General features: G+C 40.5%; 1 protein-coding gene across 7 annotated transcripts in view; it reads right to left on the bottom strand.

Moving 5' to 3' along the window:
• The window catches only part of abcc5 (ATP-binding cassette, sub-family C (CFTR/MRP), member 5), a 136,149-nt gene that overhangs the window by 24,057 nt on the left and 94,649 nt on the right, over positions 1 to 17,443 (bottom strand). For 6 of the 7 annotated variants that reach the window (XR_009506872.1, XM_059944643.1, XM_059944647.1 and 3 more), the window contains 5 exons: positions 15,895 to 15,969; positions 7,340 to 7,524; positions 4,982 to 5,128; positions 715 to 844; positions 401 to 554 (listed from right to left, as the gene is read on the bottom strand). Coding sequence is in view for 6 of the 7 variants with exons in the window: in XM_059944643.1 (XP_059800626.1) it covers positions 401 to 554; positions 715 to 844; positions 4,982 to 5,128; positions 7,340 to 7,524; positions 15,895 to 15,969 (691 nt within the window). In the remaining variant the exon portion in view is untranslated. The remainder of the gene's footprint in view (positions 1 to 400; positions 555 to 714; positions 845 to 4,981; positions 5,129 to 7,339; positions 7,525 to 15,894; positions 15,970 to 17,443) is intronic. The other variant, XM_059944658.1, reaches the window with a different exon arrangement.

Raw genomic sequence — 17,443 nt, forward strand, 5'->3', positions numbered from 1 at the left:
AAAAATTAATTTTGCTCATCAAAAATAAAACTGTCATTGTACTGGTAAACCTCCAGGAGTAGAGAAAGAATAAATACAATGTGCATTAATACTGCATTTATGCATTAGTAATAACTGAAACAATCTTACATGTACTCATTTTCAGACAAAACTGATGTAAGATATTTGGTGATGTCTCATGTTCATTGGCAGAAATTACACTTTTCATGGGAATTGGATGAAAATAACCTGAAGTTCTGCCCATAGCTTTATTCTGACCAAAAGAGATACAAGCACAACTGAATCAATATAAACAGTAAACAAAAAACATGAAATTATTATATAATGTCATTAGTGTGATCAACATATTGTAACAGAAGAAAACAATTATCAAGTGAAGAAGGAAGTGTACAGTTATTACCTGGATACCTGGTTGAGAATCATGAAAAGAATGGCAAGAGGGGCAACTGCAACCAAAAACCATGGGAAGACAGCACCAATGACACCAATGCAGCAAAATACCAGAATGATGTTCTGAATAAACATTTCTGTTTGTAAAGGAAGCCTTGTGTCCACTAAACAAAATGAATAAAGACATATTATTGATGTACAGAAATTAATAAGGAAATACTAATCTGTTATGCTATTTTCATGGCAATCTTCATGTGATAGAGAAAAAAATATAACAAACTTTTCAAAAAAACTAGTACAAGTCAGAATGTAACAGAGATTTACCTTCATCCATATCCTTTGAAAATCTATTGAGAATTCGGCCAGTGGGTGTAATGTCAAAAAATTTCATGGGGACCCTGAGGATTTTACGAAAGAGCTCATCATGAAGGCGGGAAGAAGCTCTAAGTGTTCCCTTCAAAAATAATATAGGAACAAAGTTGATACTTGTATTTTTCACTCATTTCAAATTTAATACATCTTATTTGCAACTCATTAAGATATGTGAGCCATAGTACAAATTTTGATTACTAATGTCAAATCAAAACACAAAATATTTTATTGATAATATCAATCTTATTGAAAGAATCTACTCAAAATCAAATATAAAAATGCCTGAAAAGCGAAAAACTGTCACAACTAAATTTCCTTTCCACAATACAAACAGAAACCAGACTGTAATCTTGTTCCCTTCCTCATCTGGAGATCTGTTTTAGTTTCAGCCAAATATTTGTATCATCTCAAGACTATTTCCAGTTCTTTAACATTGTCTGACTATATATATCTCAGTTCAAATGGTAGTGGAATAAACCCAAATCCATCTTCATGATCCCATTAGACTTTATAATTCTAATGTAATTCTAATGTAATGTAATTCTAATGTTTACTTCCAGAAAGCTATATTTAAATAATTTGACACCCAGATCTATTCACCTTGCATCCCAGAGCATTATAAACAGCTCAAGTGAAAAAAATTGCAGAAGAGATCTGTGGATTTGGACTTCAATATGACCAATGTGACTACATGAAAATATTACCCCAGACTTTGATCAAATGAACAATAAACCAAAGAAACAGAACATGCAGTTAACACTTCACAGGTCAAGCAGCATCTACAGAAAGATAAACAGTTAACATTTCAGGTCTAGCATCTGAATTTGTTATCTATTACCACTGCTAAAAATTTTGTTTCAGATCCCTTAACAATTTCCACATCATTTATTCTAAGTTTACTGTACGAGTTTGGTACACGGTTTCCAAATATTATGAATTTGGTTTTACTTAGATACAGTGATAATTTGTTAGTATCAAACCATTTCTTTATAATTATTAGTTCTTTCTCCACTGTATCCAAAAGTTGTTTCAGATGTTCCCCACTACAAAATATAGTTACACACACAAAATACTGGTGGAACACAGCAGGCCAGGCAGCATCTATAGGGAGAAGTGCTGTCGACATTTCAGGCCAAGACCCTTCGTCAGGACTAACTGAAAGGAAAGATAGTAAGAGATTTGAAAGTAGGAGGGGGAGGGGAAAATGTGAAATGATAGGAGAAGACCGGAGGGGGTGGGGTGAAGCTGAGAGCCAGAAAGGTGATTGGCAAAAGGGATACACAGAGCTAGAGAAGGGAAAGGATCATGGGATGAGAGGCCTAGGGAGAAAGAAAGGGGGAGGGGAGCACCAGAGGGAGATGGAGAACAAGCAGAGTGATGGGCAGAGAGAGAAAGGAAAAAAAAGGGAAGGGAGGATAAAAAACTAAATATATCAGGGATGGGGTAAGAAGGAGAAGAAGGACATTAACAGAAGTTAGAGAAGTCAATGTTCATGCCATCAGGTTGGAGGCTACCCAGCTGGTACATAAGGTGTTGTTCCTCCAACTTGAGTGTGGCTTCATCTTGACAGTAGAGGAGGCCATGGATAGACATATCAGAATGGGAATGGGACATGGAATTAAAATGTGTGGCCACTGGGAGATCCTGCTTTCTCTGGCGGACAGAGCATAGGTGTTCAGCGAAATGGTCTCCCGGTCTGTGTCGGGTCCCACCAATATATAAAAGGCCACACTGGGAGCACCGGACGCAGTATACCACACCAGCCGACTCACAGGTGAACTGTCGCCTCACCTGGAAGGACTGTTTAGGGCCCTGAATGATGGTGAGGGAGGAAGTGTAAGGGCAGATGTAGCACTTGTTCCGCTTGCAAGGGTAAGTGCCAGGAGGGAGATCATATTATCAGCAAATAATATACATTTTATTTTCTATCTTTTCTATCTCCCATTGTAATTTGTACTCCACATCCTGGCTACAGTTCAGACACATATATAGAAACCCCATTAGGGTCTTTTTACCCTTGCAGTTTCTTTATCCAAAGCAATTCTACCTCTTTCTAAGGATTTGATTTCACTTTTCTCACCAATAGAGCCACCCCATCCAGTTTGCCTCTTTTGTCTATGCAAATGATAGGACATGCTCAGCTAGACTCTATACAACTAAAAGCCCAAGACTTTTGCACGGTACTGCAGTATTTTTATGTATTGCACTGTACTGCTGCCATAAAACAAATTTCATGACATACATGAGTGATGATAAATGAGAGAGAATCTGCAGATGCTAGAAATCCAAGCAACGCACACAAAATGCTAGAGGAACTCAGCAGGCCAGGCAGCATCTACGGAAAAAATTAGTCAATGTTTCACGCCAAGACCCTTTGGCAGGACTGGAGAAAAAAAAAGGTGATGGGTGAAACCAGGAGGGGAAGGGTTTAAGTAATAGCTGGGAAATTGATTGGTGAAAGAAATACAGGGTTGGAGAAGGGGGGAGTCTGATAGGTGGGGATAGAAGGCCCTGGAAGAAAGACAAGGAGGGAAGAACACCAGAGGGAGTTGATGGGCAGGCAAGGAGATATAGTGAGAGAGGGAAAAGGGGATGGGGACTGGTGAAAGAGAGGGGTGGGGAGAGTCATTACCAGATGTTCGAGAAATCAATATTCATGCCATCAGGTTGGAGGCTACCCAGATGGAATACAAAGTGTTGTTCCTCCAACTTGAGAGTGGCCTCATCACAACAGTAGCGGAGGCCATGGACAGACATTTCAGAAAGGGAATGGGAACTGGAATTAAAATGGGTGCCCACTGGGAGATCCCACTTTTTCTGACGGACAGCATAGGTGCTTGGCGAAGTGGTCTCCTAATCTACTTTGGGTCTCACTGATATACAGGAGGCCACACCAGGAGCACCAGACACAGTATATGACCCTAACAGACTCACAGGTGAAGAGCCTCCTCACCTAGAAGGACTGTTTTGGGCCCTGAATGGTAATGAGGGAGGAGGTGAAGGGGCAGATATAGTTCTTGTTCCTTTTGCAGGAGGGGGTCAGAGGGGAGGGACAAATGGACAAGGGAGTCACATAAGGAGCGATCCCTACGGAAAGCAGAAAGTGGGGGTGGGGGAGGAAAGAAAGATGTGCTTGGTGGTGGGATCCCGTTAGAGATGGTTGAAGCTCCTTGCCTGCCCATCATCTCCTTATGGTGTTCCTCATCCCTTTTTTCTTCCATGGCCTTCCATCCCCACCTATTAGACTCCCCATTCTCCAGTTCTGTATCTCTTACATCAATCAACTTCCTAGTTATTTACATCATCCCCCCTCCACCCCCCGCTGGTTTCACCTAATACTTTGTGTTTTTCTCCTCCACCTTTAACATCTACTCCTTATGTTTTCCTCCGGTCCTGCCGAAGGGTCTCAGCCTGAAATGTTGACTGCACTTCTTTCCATAGATGCTGCCTGGCCTGCTGAATTCCTCCAGCATTTTGTGTGGGATGAGTGATTATAAACCTGATTCTGATATGAGTCTCTACCATGGACTGAGAGTGGGAAAGGGGCAGGGAGAGGGGAATCATGGCTGGGAAAAGGGGAATGTAGACGGAAGAGAGCGGGAAGCACTGGAGACACATTCTGTGATGGTCAATAAACCAATTGTTTGGAATCACGCGACTTCGCCTGGTGTCTCTGGGCTGGGTATGTCTGCACCTGTGACACATCTTCTTTGCCACCTGTCCTACACCCCTTCCAAGACTCTCCATCTCTCTATTCCCAACATCTTTTACTCCCACCAGATTCACAAACTCGCTCTTCACTCCATGTTGACAAATACAAGTCTTAGGCACTCTAGCTATATCTATCTCTCTCTCTCTCTTAATGGAGAAACCAAATGCATGTTGGGTGATTGCTTTGTAAAACATCTGCATTCAGTGCACAGGAGTGGACCTGAGCTTCCAGTTGCCTGTCACTTAATTCCATTCCAAACTTTCTCTGTTTTAATGAGGCCCAATGAAACTTTGAGGAACAATATCTCATTCTAGGAACATTGCAGCGTTCTATGTCAATGAATACCAAGACAACCATAATCCAAAGATAACATTACTGTTTATCATGAAGCTACTCTGAGATGCATCTTGAAGGGCAGTTAGAGTTTTTGATATTAAGATTAATGAAAATAATTTAAAGATTAAGTACTGTACTACACCTTAATATTTCAAGTTCACGTTATCATACCTTAACAAATACAATGCCACGCACTGCTTTGAGAATCAGCATTGCTGCCATAGAAAGTGCATAGATCCCTGCATAGTAACGCATATGTGGATTGTCCTTCATGCTTTGACCCACATGAGTTTTATTCCCTATTGTCACAGATGTATTCTGAAAGAAAGAGTACATAATAAGAAAACTTGGAAATTTCTATTTCTCTTACAAGGAAGATGCCGGAGTAAACATTTCTGTAACTTCTAGAAAAATTACAATACTTTAAGCTGACTATACCACTTGATGATCACATCATTTTGTTTCACTTAGAAGAAGCAGGCAGCATCCAGACACAAAACTGAATGAATGGATAACACAGAGTCCTAGTTATTAATTGTTCCATCATTCACTAATTGACTGTTCTAGAAATTGAAAAGAACTATACATTTAATGGTTGGCAACTTTTGAGGAATGATTGATTTAAAGAGAAATAAAATACTATGTCATATGATGAAAAATGATAACCCAATGGAGAGGGATGGAAATACATACATTTAAAAAAAAATAAAGAATCATATTCTTTAGTTGGAATGAGGTACAAAAGGCACATGGATACTTAACTGGTTTAGGAAGCAGTGATTAGTGGTTCTCTGACTCAGCACCAATATATACCACTGAAAGACCATTGGCATTGCTTGATTTTAATTTTAAAACATGATACAAAATTTGGAGCTGATAAATAATAAACAGAATAGTAACCAAATTCAGAAGAGTTACTGGTGCAATGGCAGGCATACAGCAGATGCATTTTAATATACTCAAGAAAGGTATGATGCGCTTGGAGGGGAGAAAAAAAAAATTATAACCTGAATATTAGACACATCAGAGCAGAATTAGGCTATTCACCCCACTGAGTCTGCTTCACCATTCCATCATGGCTGATTTATTATGCCTCTCAACTTCATTCGTCTGCATTCTCCCTGTAATCTTTGACGCCCTGACTAACCAAGAATCTATCAACCACCACTTTTTTTTACTACGTAGTTCAGTCTAGTTTTTTTAACCGTGTCATGTAACACCATGGACCTGAAAAACGTTGTCCCATTTTTACTATGCACTGTACCAGCAGTTATGGTCGAAATGACAATAAAAGTTGACTTGAAATATACCCAATGACTTGGCCTCCACAGCCATCCTTGGAAATAGATTCCACAGATTCACCACCCTCTGCTAAAGGTTGGGAACCCCTGGTCTAAAGCATTGAAGGGAGGCAGTCCATGATCTGAAATTATGCTGATTTTGTTCTTTTACAACACAAGGCAGATAAATTTCTCTGCTGATAAATAATAGGAATTAATATAGTTTTATAAGACTGTAGAGGTATTGGTAGTGTTCTGGTTTATTCTGTATTTCACTCAAATACATACTGTTACTCAGTTTTGGTCTTTTTATACCTTTTAACTACTTCAATGAAACTTCGGTAAATGGAGCAGCCATTTAACTGGGCCAAAATATGGTGGTCCTGATCTGTTCCAATTAACCACCATATCATAAATGCAAGCAATTAATATGAACTGGGATTCTTAACCTTGTTAAATGTTGGTGGGGAGGAGAATTCACTGCTACTTGGTGTTTAAAGACAAATAACCTTATTCATCTGGCAGCAATTTAAAAGGCACAAGGCACGAACAAACCAACTGAAAGGAGCTGAAATCAACTGAGGTTGATGCAAGGAGCAAATAAGCTTTCACCTTCTACTTCAAAATTAAAGACCAATTCGACATTAATAAGTTGAAAGTAACTATGTAATTCTTATAAAATGTATTTCAAATATTTAATTTGCCCATCAATCAGTAGCAATGAAAACCATTGCAATGTCAGCAACGAAGTAATAGAAATGAAGGCAAATTACAGCATCAGGAATAGACCTTAAAGTTACAGATCCCAGTTAAGTTTACATGGTTCAATGGTCCCTGTAAATGGTCCCCAATTCAATAGGTTGCATGCTCTGATGGACTTAAAGATACAGTAGGGTAACAGGCCCTTCCGGCCTGATGAGCCCATGCCATCCAAATACACTCATGTGACCAATTGGCTTACTAGCCCATGTGTCTGGTACATGGGTGGAAACTAGACCACCTGGAGGAAACCCAAAAGGTCACAGAATGTACAAACTCCTTACAACGAGAATTGAACCCAGATCACTGATGCTGTAATAGTATTACTCTATCATACACCCCCTTTGGTAAATGTTGGATAACTGGCACAGGTATTCACCTCATTAAAAAAATTACAATAATGTTGAAATTACGCAAAAATGATTAATACAGTCAATTTAAATTTCTTTTTATATATATCAGCTTTATGAAATGCCACCTCAGTTCTTACCCCACTTCCTGCCTTGATCCAGTAACTAAGCCACCAGTTGTTAAAGGCAACACTTCCTACGTTCATTATAAAAAGGACTAATATAAAGAAAAATGCAAGCGGGCCTCCTGCTGCTTGGATGTACACTCCATATACAGACCACGGTAGGGAACCTTTTCCTTTATCCTCCAACTGTCCAAGCTGATCTAGAGACAGAATAAAAGAAACATATTATCCATTGTTAAGTTTAGTACCAGCATATTCTTAGTTGCAAAAAGTAAAATAGCTTTACAGAACACAATATTTGTGAGATTGTCAAGTTCTGAAGAAAGGTTAATTCTGTTTTTCCCTCCATAGCTCCTATCTTACTGGTACAATAATTTCAGCAATTTTTAGTAATATTTCACATTAACAGAATCTGATATACTTGGTTTTTTGATTCCTTGTAATATTACCAAAATCAGATTTAGTATCAATGACATACATCATGAAATCTGTTGTTTTGTGGCTACAAATTTCACAATCTTCTTAAGGACTTGCAAAGCATGTAGAGAAAAGGTCATCACCATGGCTAGAAAAAAGTGGGGCAGGGGGGAACTCCAAGCCAAGCTGAAATGCAGAGGGTTAAAGTCCCCATTATCCAGCATCTTGTTAGTAAATGTGCAGTTGCTGGAGAACAAAACTGAGAACCTGAGAGCAAGATTCCTGTATCGGAGGGAAGTAAGAGATTGTGTTCTATATCTGAGAGAGATGTGGCATTCCCCCAGCACACCAGTCGGACCCGAAAGCTTCATGATTTATCAATTGGATCAAACTGTTGATTTGGAAAGGGCAAAACATGTTTATCATGTGTTTCATGATAAACACTCGGCAGTGCTCTGATGTGGTGGTTTGGTCAAACTAATGGTCAAATATTATCCGTTCTGTTTACCTACGGAGTTTTCCATAATCCTGATTGAGTGGCTGTCTATAATCAAGCACATTAAGCCATCTCCAAATAAGAAACTGACCATCCCAATGTATTTCAGATCATAGTCAAGAACTTCAACTGCGCTTGTTTGAAGAAAACCCTGCCCAATTACCATCAGCACATAACCTGAAACAACAGAGGTCACAACACATTAGACCACCATTATCCTATGATAAGGAATGCCTACTGTTCCATGCCCAGACTGCATTTCAGTAAATCAGATCACTTGGTTGTCCTTCTCCAACCTGCACACAGGCAGAGGATAAAGAGCAAAGCTCCAGAGATTAGGACAACAAAGAGGCAGTCACAGGATGCAGAAAAGCAGCTACGGGATTGCTTTGAGTCAGTGGACTGGACTATGTTCAAGGATTCATCTGTGGATCTGAATGAAGACACCATTTTTGTCATGGACCTGAGATCCACAATCTGCTAAGGGCTAGATCAGAGGCATTCCAGTCTCGTGACAAAGAAAGTTACAAGAGTTCCAGGTATGATCTCTGGAAAGCCATCTCACAGGTGAAGTGCAATTCCGGACTAGCTTGAATCAAAGAAGGATGCTCGAGAGTTATGGCAGGGCTTGAATACTACTACTTTTTATAATGTTAAGTCAAGCAATATGGGTAACACCAAGGCCTAGCATCCAGGTGACTTCAATGCTTTCTATTTTTGCTTTAACCATCAAAACACATAGTTGCCATCACAAACTCACAGAGCACCCGATGTTCCTGTGATTTCAGTCTGAGGCTGATGTGCAAGTAGCCTTCAGGAGGGTGAACCATGAAAAACATACAGCCCAGACAGGGTACCTGGCCAAGTAGTAAAAACCTGTGCTGATCAAATGGCTGGAGTGTTCACTGAGATCTTTAACCTCTCCCTTCGACAATCTGAGATACCCACCTGCTTCAATTATACCACTGCCCAAGAAGAACATGGTAACCTGCCTCAATGTCTTATCACTTAGTACTGCTTACATCCACAATGTGAAGAATTTTGAGAGATTGGTGATGAAACATATTAACTCCTGCAGAAAAGCAACTTGGATCCTCTCCAATTTGCCTACTGGAGCAACAAGTCCACAGCAGATGCCATCTCATTGGTTCTTCACTCAACGCTGGAGCATCTGGACAGTAAAGATGCATATCAGGATGCTCTTTATCGACTACAGCTTGACGTTCAATATTATTATCACTTCAAAACTAATCTATAAGCTCTAAGACCTTGGCCTCAATACCTCCTTGTGAAATTGTATCCTTGATTTCCTTACTTGTTGCTCCCAGTCAGTTTGGATTAGCAATAACATCTCTTCTGTGACCTCTATTAGTACAGGTGTTTAGCCCACTGCAATATTTGCTTTACACTTATGACTATGTGGCTAAGCACAGCTCCAATGCCACATTTAAGTTTGCTGACAACTCCTACTATCGTTGGCTGAATCAAAGATGAAGATGTATCAGCATATAGGAGGGAAACTGAAAATCTGGCCGAGTGATGCCATAACAACCTCTTACTCAATGTCAGCAAGCCCAAAGAACTGATTATTGACTTCAGGTTATGAAACCAGAAGTCCATGAGCCAGTCTCCATCAAAGGATTAGAAGTGGAGATGTTCAGCAACCTTAAATTCCTGGTGTTATTATATAGGAGAATCTGTCCTGGTACTTCCTTAGGAGTCTGCAGTGACAAACTTCTAAAGATGTGTAGTGGAGAGTACATTGACTGGCTGCATCACAGACTGGTATGGAAACACTCAATTCCTTGAACGAAAAATCCTCCGAGAAGTAATGGATACAGCCCAGTCCATCACAGGCAAAACCCTCATCACCACTGAGCGCATCTATATGAAACGTTGCAGGAAAGCAGCATCATCAGGGATTACCAACACCCAGGACACGCTCGCTTCTCGCTGTTGTCATCAAGAAGGTGACACAGGACCCTCAGGACATACACCTGGAATAGTTATTATCCCTCAACTATCAGGCTCTTGAACTAAAGGGCTTAACTTTGAAATCATTGAAATGTTCCCACAACCTATGGACTCATTTTCAAGGACTCTCATCTCATGTTCCTGAAATGCACTGTGGGTGTGTGGAACGCACTGCTAGCGAAGATGGTAGAGGCAGATACAATAGGGTCTTTAAAGAGACTCTTAGATAGCTTGGAAAAATAGAGGGCTGTGTGGTAGAGAAATTTTAGGCAGCTTCTAGAGAAGGTTACATGGTCGGCACAACATTGTGAGCTAGAGGGTCTATAATGTGCTATAGACTTCTGCATTTCTATGTATTGCTTACTTATTTATTTATTATTATTTCTTTTCTTTTTGTATTTGCACAGTTTGTTGTCTTTTGCACACTGGTTGAATTCTCAAGTTGGTGCAGTGTTTCATTGACTCTGTTATGGTTATTTTTCTATTATACATTTATTGAGTATGCCCACAAGAAAATGAATCTCAAGGTTGTATACAGTGGCTTTTATGTACAGTTGGCCCTCCTTATCCGCAGGTTGGAAAAACCCGGAAGTTCTCTCTCCAGCACTTGTTGTTTTGAGCATGTACAGACTTTATTTCTTGTCTGTATTTCCTAAACAATACAGCTTAACAACTATTTACATAGCCTTTACATTGTATTAGGTACTATAAGTAATCTAGAGATGATTTCCAGTACAGGCAATCCTTAAGTCAGATTTGTACGTTAAGTCGGAACAGGTACATCCAGTATTATTTAGCATCAGTCAAATGTTTGTCTTAGCATATAGTATATATTTTACCTTTCTATGCACATAAAACACTTAAAAAACATGTATTTCAATAATTAAACCACTGTGTTGCTTAGTAATAATTGTAGCTGTCATCAGGGCAGGGCCTTTCACACACTCAGTTATTCTCACTTTATCCTTTAAAATTGCTCCGATCGTTGACCAACTGTAGCCTAACGCTTTTCCATTGACTGATGACGTTTCACCTCTTTCTGATCACTTTATTATTTCCACTTTATTTTCAATCGTGATCGTTTTCTGTCAACGGAACAGAAACACTGCGGATTCAACAGTAGCTGTGGGCGGTGGGTCCAGAGCTCCCACGGGTCCTAAATTCCACCTGCACTGAGACAGGTTAAATAAGGTTCAGAGCTCCACCAGGTCCTAAAGTCCACCCGCACTGAGACAGGTTAAATAAGGTTCAGAGCTCCACCAGGTCCTAAAGTCCACCCGCACTGAGACAGGTTAAATAAGGTTCAGAGCTCCACCAGGTCCTAAAGTCCACCCGCACTGAGACAGATTAAATAAGGGATTTGAGCATCTACGTTTCTTGGTATCCATGGGGCGGGGTTCCTATTTTGCCTGCACTGTTTTGTGCACTTTATGCAGTCCTGGGCAGGTCTGCAGTCTAGTGTAGTTTCTTTTTTCTTGTGTTGTTTTCACGTAGTTCAGTTTAGTTTTTGTATTGTTTCATGTAGCACCATGGTCCTGAACAACATTGTCTCATTTTTACTGTGTACTGTACCAACAGTTATGGTCAAAATGACAATAAAAAGTGACTTGACTTGATAAGGAGGGCTGACTGTACTTTGAAAATAAATTGACTTTAAATTTTAGTACAATGCAGGATATAAAAATTACTACCCCAAGTTACACATTAAATAAGTAGTTCAATGAACAATGATGTATTGTTCATGGACTCTTCAGAAATCTAATGACGGAGGGGAAGAAGCTGTTCTTATAACATTGAGTGTTGGTCTTCAGGCTCCTGTACCTCCTCCCTGATGGTAGTAATGAGAAGAGGGAATGTCCTGATGGTGACTGTCCTTAATGACGGATGTGTGTTCTTAAAGGATCACCTCTTGGAGGTGTCCTTGATGGTGGGAAGATTTGAGCCTTGATCAAACTGGTTGAATCTCCAACACTCTGCAGTCTCTTGCAACAATGTGCATTGGAACTGCCATAATAGGCTGTAATGCAACCAGTCAGAATGTTCTCCAACATACATAAATAGAAATGTGCAAGTCTTTGATGACACATCAATCTTCTCAAATGAAGTAGAACTGGTGGCGTGTCTTCATGATTGCATCAATGTTTTAGGCTCAGGGAGAACACATGAGATGTTGACACCCAGGAACTTTCCACTGCCTGCTCCTCAATAAGAATTGGTGTGTGTTCTCCTGACATATATCCCTGAAGTCCACAATTAACTGCTTGGTCTTGCTGATGTTGAGAGGTTACTTTTGTAAAACCACTCAACTAGGAACTGGTCACTGACTTTAGAATGAAGCATATGCCCCTGTCGGAAGTGAAAATAGTTGAGAGCTTTAAGTTCCAAGATACATGTATCACCAACTGTGTCCTGGTCTAGCACTGCGGACACTATAGTCAAAGAAGCACACCAGCATCTCTACTGCCAATTTTCTTTTTCTTAAACAGGTGTACCATAGACCACATCCAATTCAGATATATCTCAGCTTGGTATGGCACTGCTTTATCCAAGAAAGCAAGAAATTTCAGTGCTGTGAATGTAACCCAGCCCATTGCAATCATAATCAACAACTCCTTCTACCCGTCATTTTCTCTTTTCCTCCCTTCAATTGGGTAGAAGATGTAAAAGATACAAAAGCACATACTACACTCCACAAGAACAATTTTTTACCCTACTGTTAAGACTCTTGAACGGACCTCGTATATAATAAACTCTTGATCTCTCAATCTACTTCAACAAGCCATTTGCATCTTATTTGTTCACCTGTAATGTACTTCCTCTGTAACTGTAACACCATATTCTGTATTCCATTTCTTTTACATTACCTTGATGTACTTCTATATAAATGATCTGAGGGGATGGTAATGCAAATAAAATCTTTCCACTGTATCTCAATACATGACAATACCAATTACCTATCTGCAGACAGGCTTTGCATTTAGAGTAAGGCAGCATCTGGCAAGCCAGATTGTTGGGAAGTACACATACGGTATCAGAAAAACAATCTGCTTTAACAATTTACAGAATAAACATCCTTAATAATGGACTCCCACATCTTCCCAACCACTGAAGTCAGGCTAAATGGACATTAATTTCCTTTCTTCTCACTCCCTCACCTTTTAAAAAGCAGAGTGGCATTTGCAATTTTCCAATCCCCCAGAACCATTCCAGAATTTAGTGATTCCTGGAAGATCATTATTCATGCTTCTACAATCTCTTTAGCTACCTCTGTCAGAACACTGAGTGTAGTCCCCATAGTTCTGAAGGAGTGTAGCAAAACATGAAGGCGAACAGGGGAATAGTGTTGCTTGGACTATTCTGGTTCCTCTTTGTTTCTGATCACTTATCGGAGGAGCCTCATTGGAAGTTCAACATTTATTGATCAACCCAAATTTTCCAAAGGTGAAGTCTTGTTTGCCAAACTAACTGCTATAACAGTCTATGATATGTAGAAAGATCCAAATTGTGACCAAGCAAGCACAATGGAACAGGCATATAATTTCTCAGAAAAGGTGATCATTGACTTTGTGGTGACCCAGTAGATCCTACTCAAGTGAAAAGTTTCCTATCCTTCTAGTTAAGAAATTGCAAGGGTAAAAGGACCCGAATGGTAGTTGCATACAGGCCTCCAAACAGCAGCCAGGGTGTGGATTACAAATTACAGGAGGAGATAGAAAAGGTGTGTCAGAAGGACAATGTCATGATAAATGTTGGGGATTTTAACATGAAAGTGGAAGGGGAAAACCAGGTCAGTACTGGACCTCAAGAGACAGAAGTCATAGAATGCCTAAGGGATGGCTTTTTAGAACAACTTGTTGTTGAACCCACTAGGGGATCAGCAGTGCTAGATTGGGTGTTGTGCAATGATCCGGAGGTGATAAGAGAGTTTAAGGTTAAGGAACCCTTAGGGAACAGTGATCGCAATATGATTGAGTTCACTTTGAAATCTGAGAAGGAGAAACTAAATTCCAATGTGTTAGTGCTTCAGTGGATTAACGGAAATTACAATGGCATGAGAGGGGAACTGGCCAAAGTTGACTGGAAAGGGAGATGAGCAGGAAGGACAGCACAGCAGCAATGGCTGGAGTTTCTGTGAAAAATAAGGGAAGTGCAAGTCAGACACAGTGGCATGCAAAAGTTTGGGCATCCTTGGTCAAAATTTCTGTTACTGTGAATAGTTAAGCGAGTAAAAGATGACCTGATTTCTGATAGGCATAAAGTTAAAGATGACACATTTCTTTAATATTTTAAGCAAGATTACTTTCTTTTATTTCCCTCTTTCATAGTTTCAAAATAACAAAAAATTTTCCTTTTTGGGAAAGGGCCTGAAGCAAAAGTTTGGGCACCCTGCACGGTCAGTACTTAGTAACACACCCTTTGGCAAGTATCACAGCTTGTAAACGCTTTCCGTAGCCAGCTAAAAGTCTTTCAATTCTTGTTTGGGGGATTTTCGCCTACTCTTCCTTGCAAAAGGCTTCTAGTTCTGTGAGATACTTGGGCCGTCTTGCATGCACTGCTCTTGTGAGGTCTATCCACAGGGAAGTGGTGTTAGGCAAATTGAAGGGATTAAAGGCAGATAAATCCCCAGGGCCAGATGGTCTGCATCCCAGAGTGCTTAAGGAAGTAGCCCAAGAAATAGTGGATGCATTAGTGATAATTTTTCAAAACTCCTTAGATTCTGGATTAGTTCCTGATGATTGGAGGGTGGCTAATGTAACCCCACTTTTTAAAAAAGGGAGAGAAAAACCAGGGAATTATAGACCAGTTAGTCTGACATTGGTGGTGGGGAAAATAGAAACATAGAAAATAGGTGCAGGAGTAGGCCATTCGGTCCTTCAAGCCTGCACCGCTATTCAGTATGATCACGGCTAATCATCCAACTCAGAACCCTGTATCTGCTTTCTCTCCATACCCCTGATCCCTTTAGCCACAAGGGCCATATCTAACTTCCTCTTAAATATAGCCAATGAACCAGCCTCAACTGTTTCCTGTGGCAGAGAATTCCACAGATTCACCACTCTGTGTGTGAAGCAGTTTTTCCACATCTCGGTCCTAAAAGGCTTCCCCTTTATCCTTAAACTGTGACCCCTCGTTCTGGACTTCCCCAACATCGGAAACAATCTTCCTGCATCTAGCCTGTCCAATCCCTTTAGAATTTTATACATTTCAATAAGATCCCCCCTCAATCTTCTAAATTCCAGTGAGTATAAGCCTAGTCGATCCAGTCTTTCTTCATATGAAAGTCCTGCCATCCCAGGAATCAATCTGGTGAACCTTCTTTGTACTCCCTCTATGGCAAGAATGTCTTTCCTCATCCTCAGATTAGGGGACCAAAATTGCACACAATATTCTAGATGCGGTCTCACCAAGGCCTTGTACAACTGCAGTAGAACTTCCCTGCTCCTGTACTCAAATCCTTTTGCTATGAATGCCAACATAACATTTGCCTTTTTCACCGCCTGCTGTACCTGCATGCCCACCTTCAACGACTGGTGTACAATGACACCCAGGTCTCGTTGCATCTCCCCTTTTCCTAATCGGCCACCGTTCAGATAATAATCTGTCTTCCTGTTCTTGCATCCAAAGTGGATAACCTCACATTTATCCACATTAAATTGCATCTGCCATGAATTTGCCCACTCACCTAACCTATCCAAGTCACCCTGCATCCTCTTAGCATCCTCCTCACAGCTAACAGCGCCGCCCAGCTTCGTGTCATCTGCAAAATTGGAGATGTTGCATTTAATTCCCTTGTCTAAATCATTAATATATATTGTGAACAACTGGGGTCCCAGTACTGAGCCTTGCGGTACCCCACTCATCACTGCCTGCCATTCTGAAAAGGTCCCGTTTACTCCCACTCTTTGCTTCCTGTCTGCCAACCTTCTCTATCCACATCAATACCATACCCCCAATACCGTGTGCTTTAAGTTTGCACATTAATCTCCTGCTAGAGTCAGTTATCAAAGATGTGATAACAGCACATTTGGAAAGAGGTGAAATCATCAAAGTCAGCATGGATTTGTGAAAGGAAAATCATGTCTGACGAATCTTATAGATTTTTTGAAGATGTAACTAGTAGAGTGGATAGGGGAGAGCCAGTGGATGTGGTATATTTAAATTTTCAAAAGGCTTTTGACAAGGTCCCACACAGGAGATTAGTGTGCAAAAAGTGCTGATGATACAAAGTGAAGGAGCGGGTAGTGTTGAGGAAAAAGAAAGACTTCAGGGAGGCTTGGACAGTTTATGGGAATGGGCAAAGAAGTGACAAATGAAATACAATGTTGGAATGAGTATGGTCATGCATTTTGGTGGAAGAAATAAATGGGCAGACTATTATTTAGATGGGGAGAGAATTCAAAATGCAGAGATGCAAAGGGACTTGGGAGTCCTTGTGCAAGATAACCTAAAGGCTAATCTCCAGATTGAGTCAGTGGTGAAGAAGATGAATGCAATGTTGGTATTCATTTCTAGAGGTATAGAATACAAATGCAGGGATGTGATGTTGAGGTTCTATAAGCCACTTGTGAGACCACACTTGGAGTATTGTTTGCAGTTTTGGGCTCCTTATTTTAGAAAGGATATACTGACATTGGAGAGGGTTCAGAGAAGATTCATGAGAATGATTCCAGGAATGAGAGGGTTACTGTATGAGGAACGTGTGGCAGCTCTTGGGCTGTATTCCCTGAAGTTCAGGAGAATGAAGGGGGATCTCATAGAAACATTCCGAATGTTAAAAGGCTTGAACAGATTAGATTTGGCAAAGTTATTGCTGATGGTAGGGGAGCCTTGGACAAGAGGGCACAACTTCAGGATCGAAGGATGTCTATATAAAACAGAGATGTGGGGAAATTACTTTAGTCAGAGGGAGGTAAATCTGTGGAATTTGTTGCTAAGAGCAGCTGTGGAGGCCAGGTCATTGGGTGTATTTAAGGCAGAGACAGATTGATTCTTGATTAGCCAGGGCATCAAAGGGTATGGGGAGAAGGCAGGGGTATGGGAATGAATTGCATCAGCCCGTGATTGAAAGGTGGAGCAGACTCAATGGGCCGAATGACCTACTTCTGCTCCTATATTTTATGACCTCAGGCTGTATAGGCGGAGGCACTTCCATGTATTGTAAATAAAACCTAGACAGTAGTTGCTATCTATTTAATACATTCTACATCTATTGAATCAATAATGGACCTAAA

The sequence above is a fragment of the Hypanus sabinus genome, chromosome 2, assembly GCF_030144855.1.
Source record: "Hypanus sabinus isolate sHypSab1 chromosome 2, sHypSab1.hap1, whole genome shotgun sequence".
In the NCBI taxonomy this organism is placed as follows: Eukaryota; Metazoa; Chordata; class Chondrichthyes; order Myliobatiformes; family Dasyatidae; genus Hypanus; species Hypanus sabinus.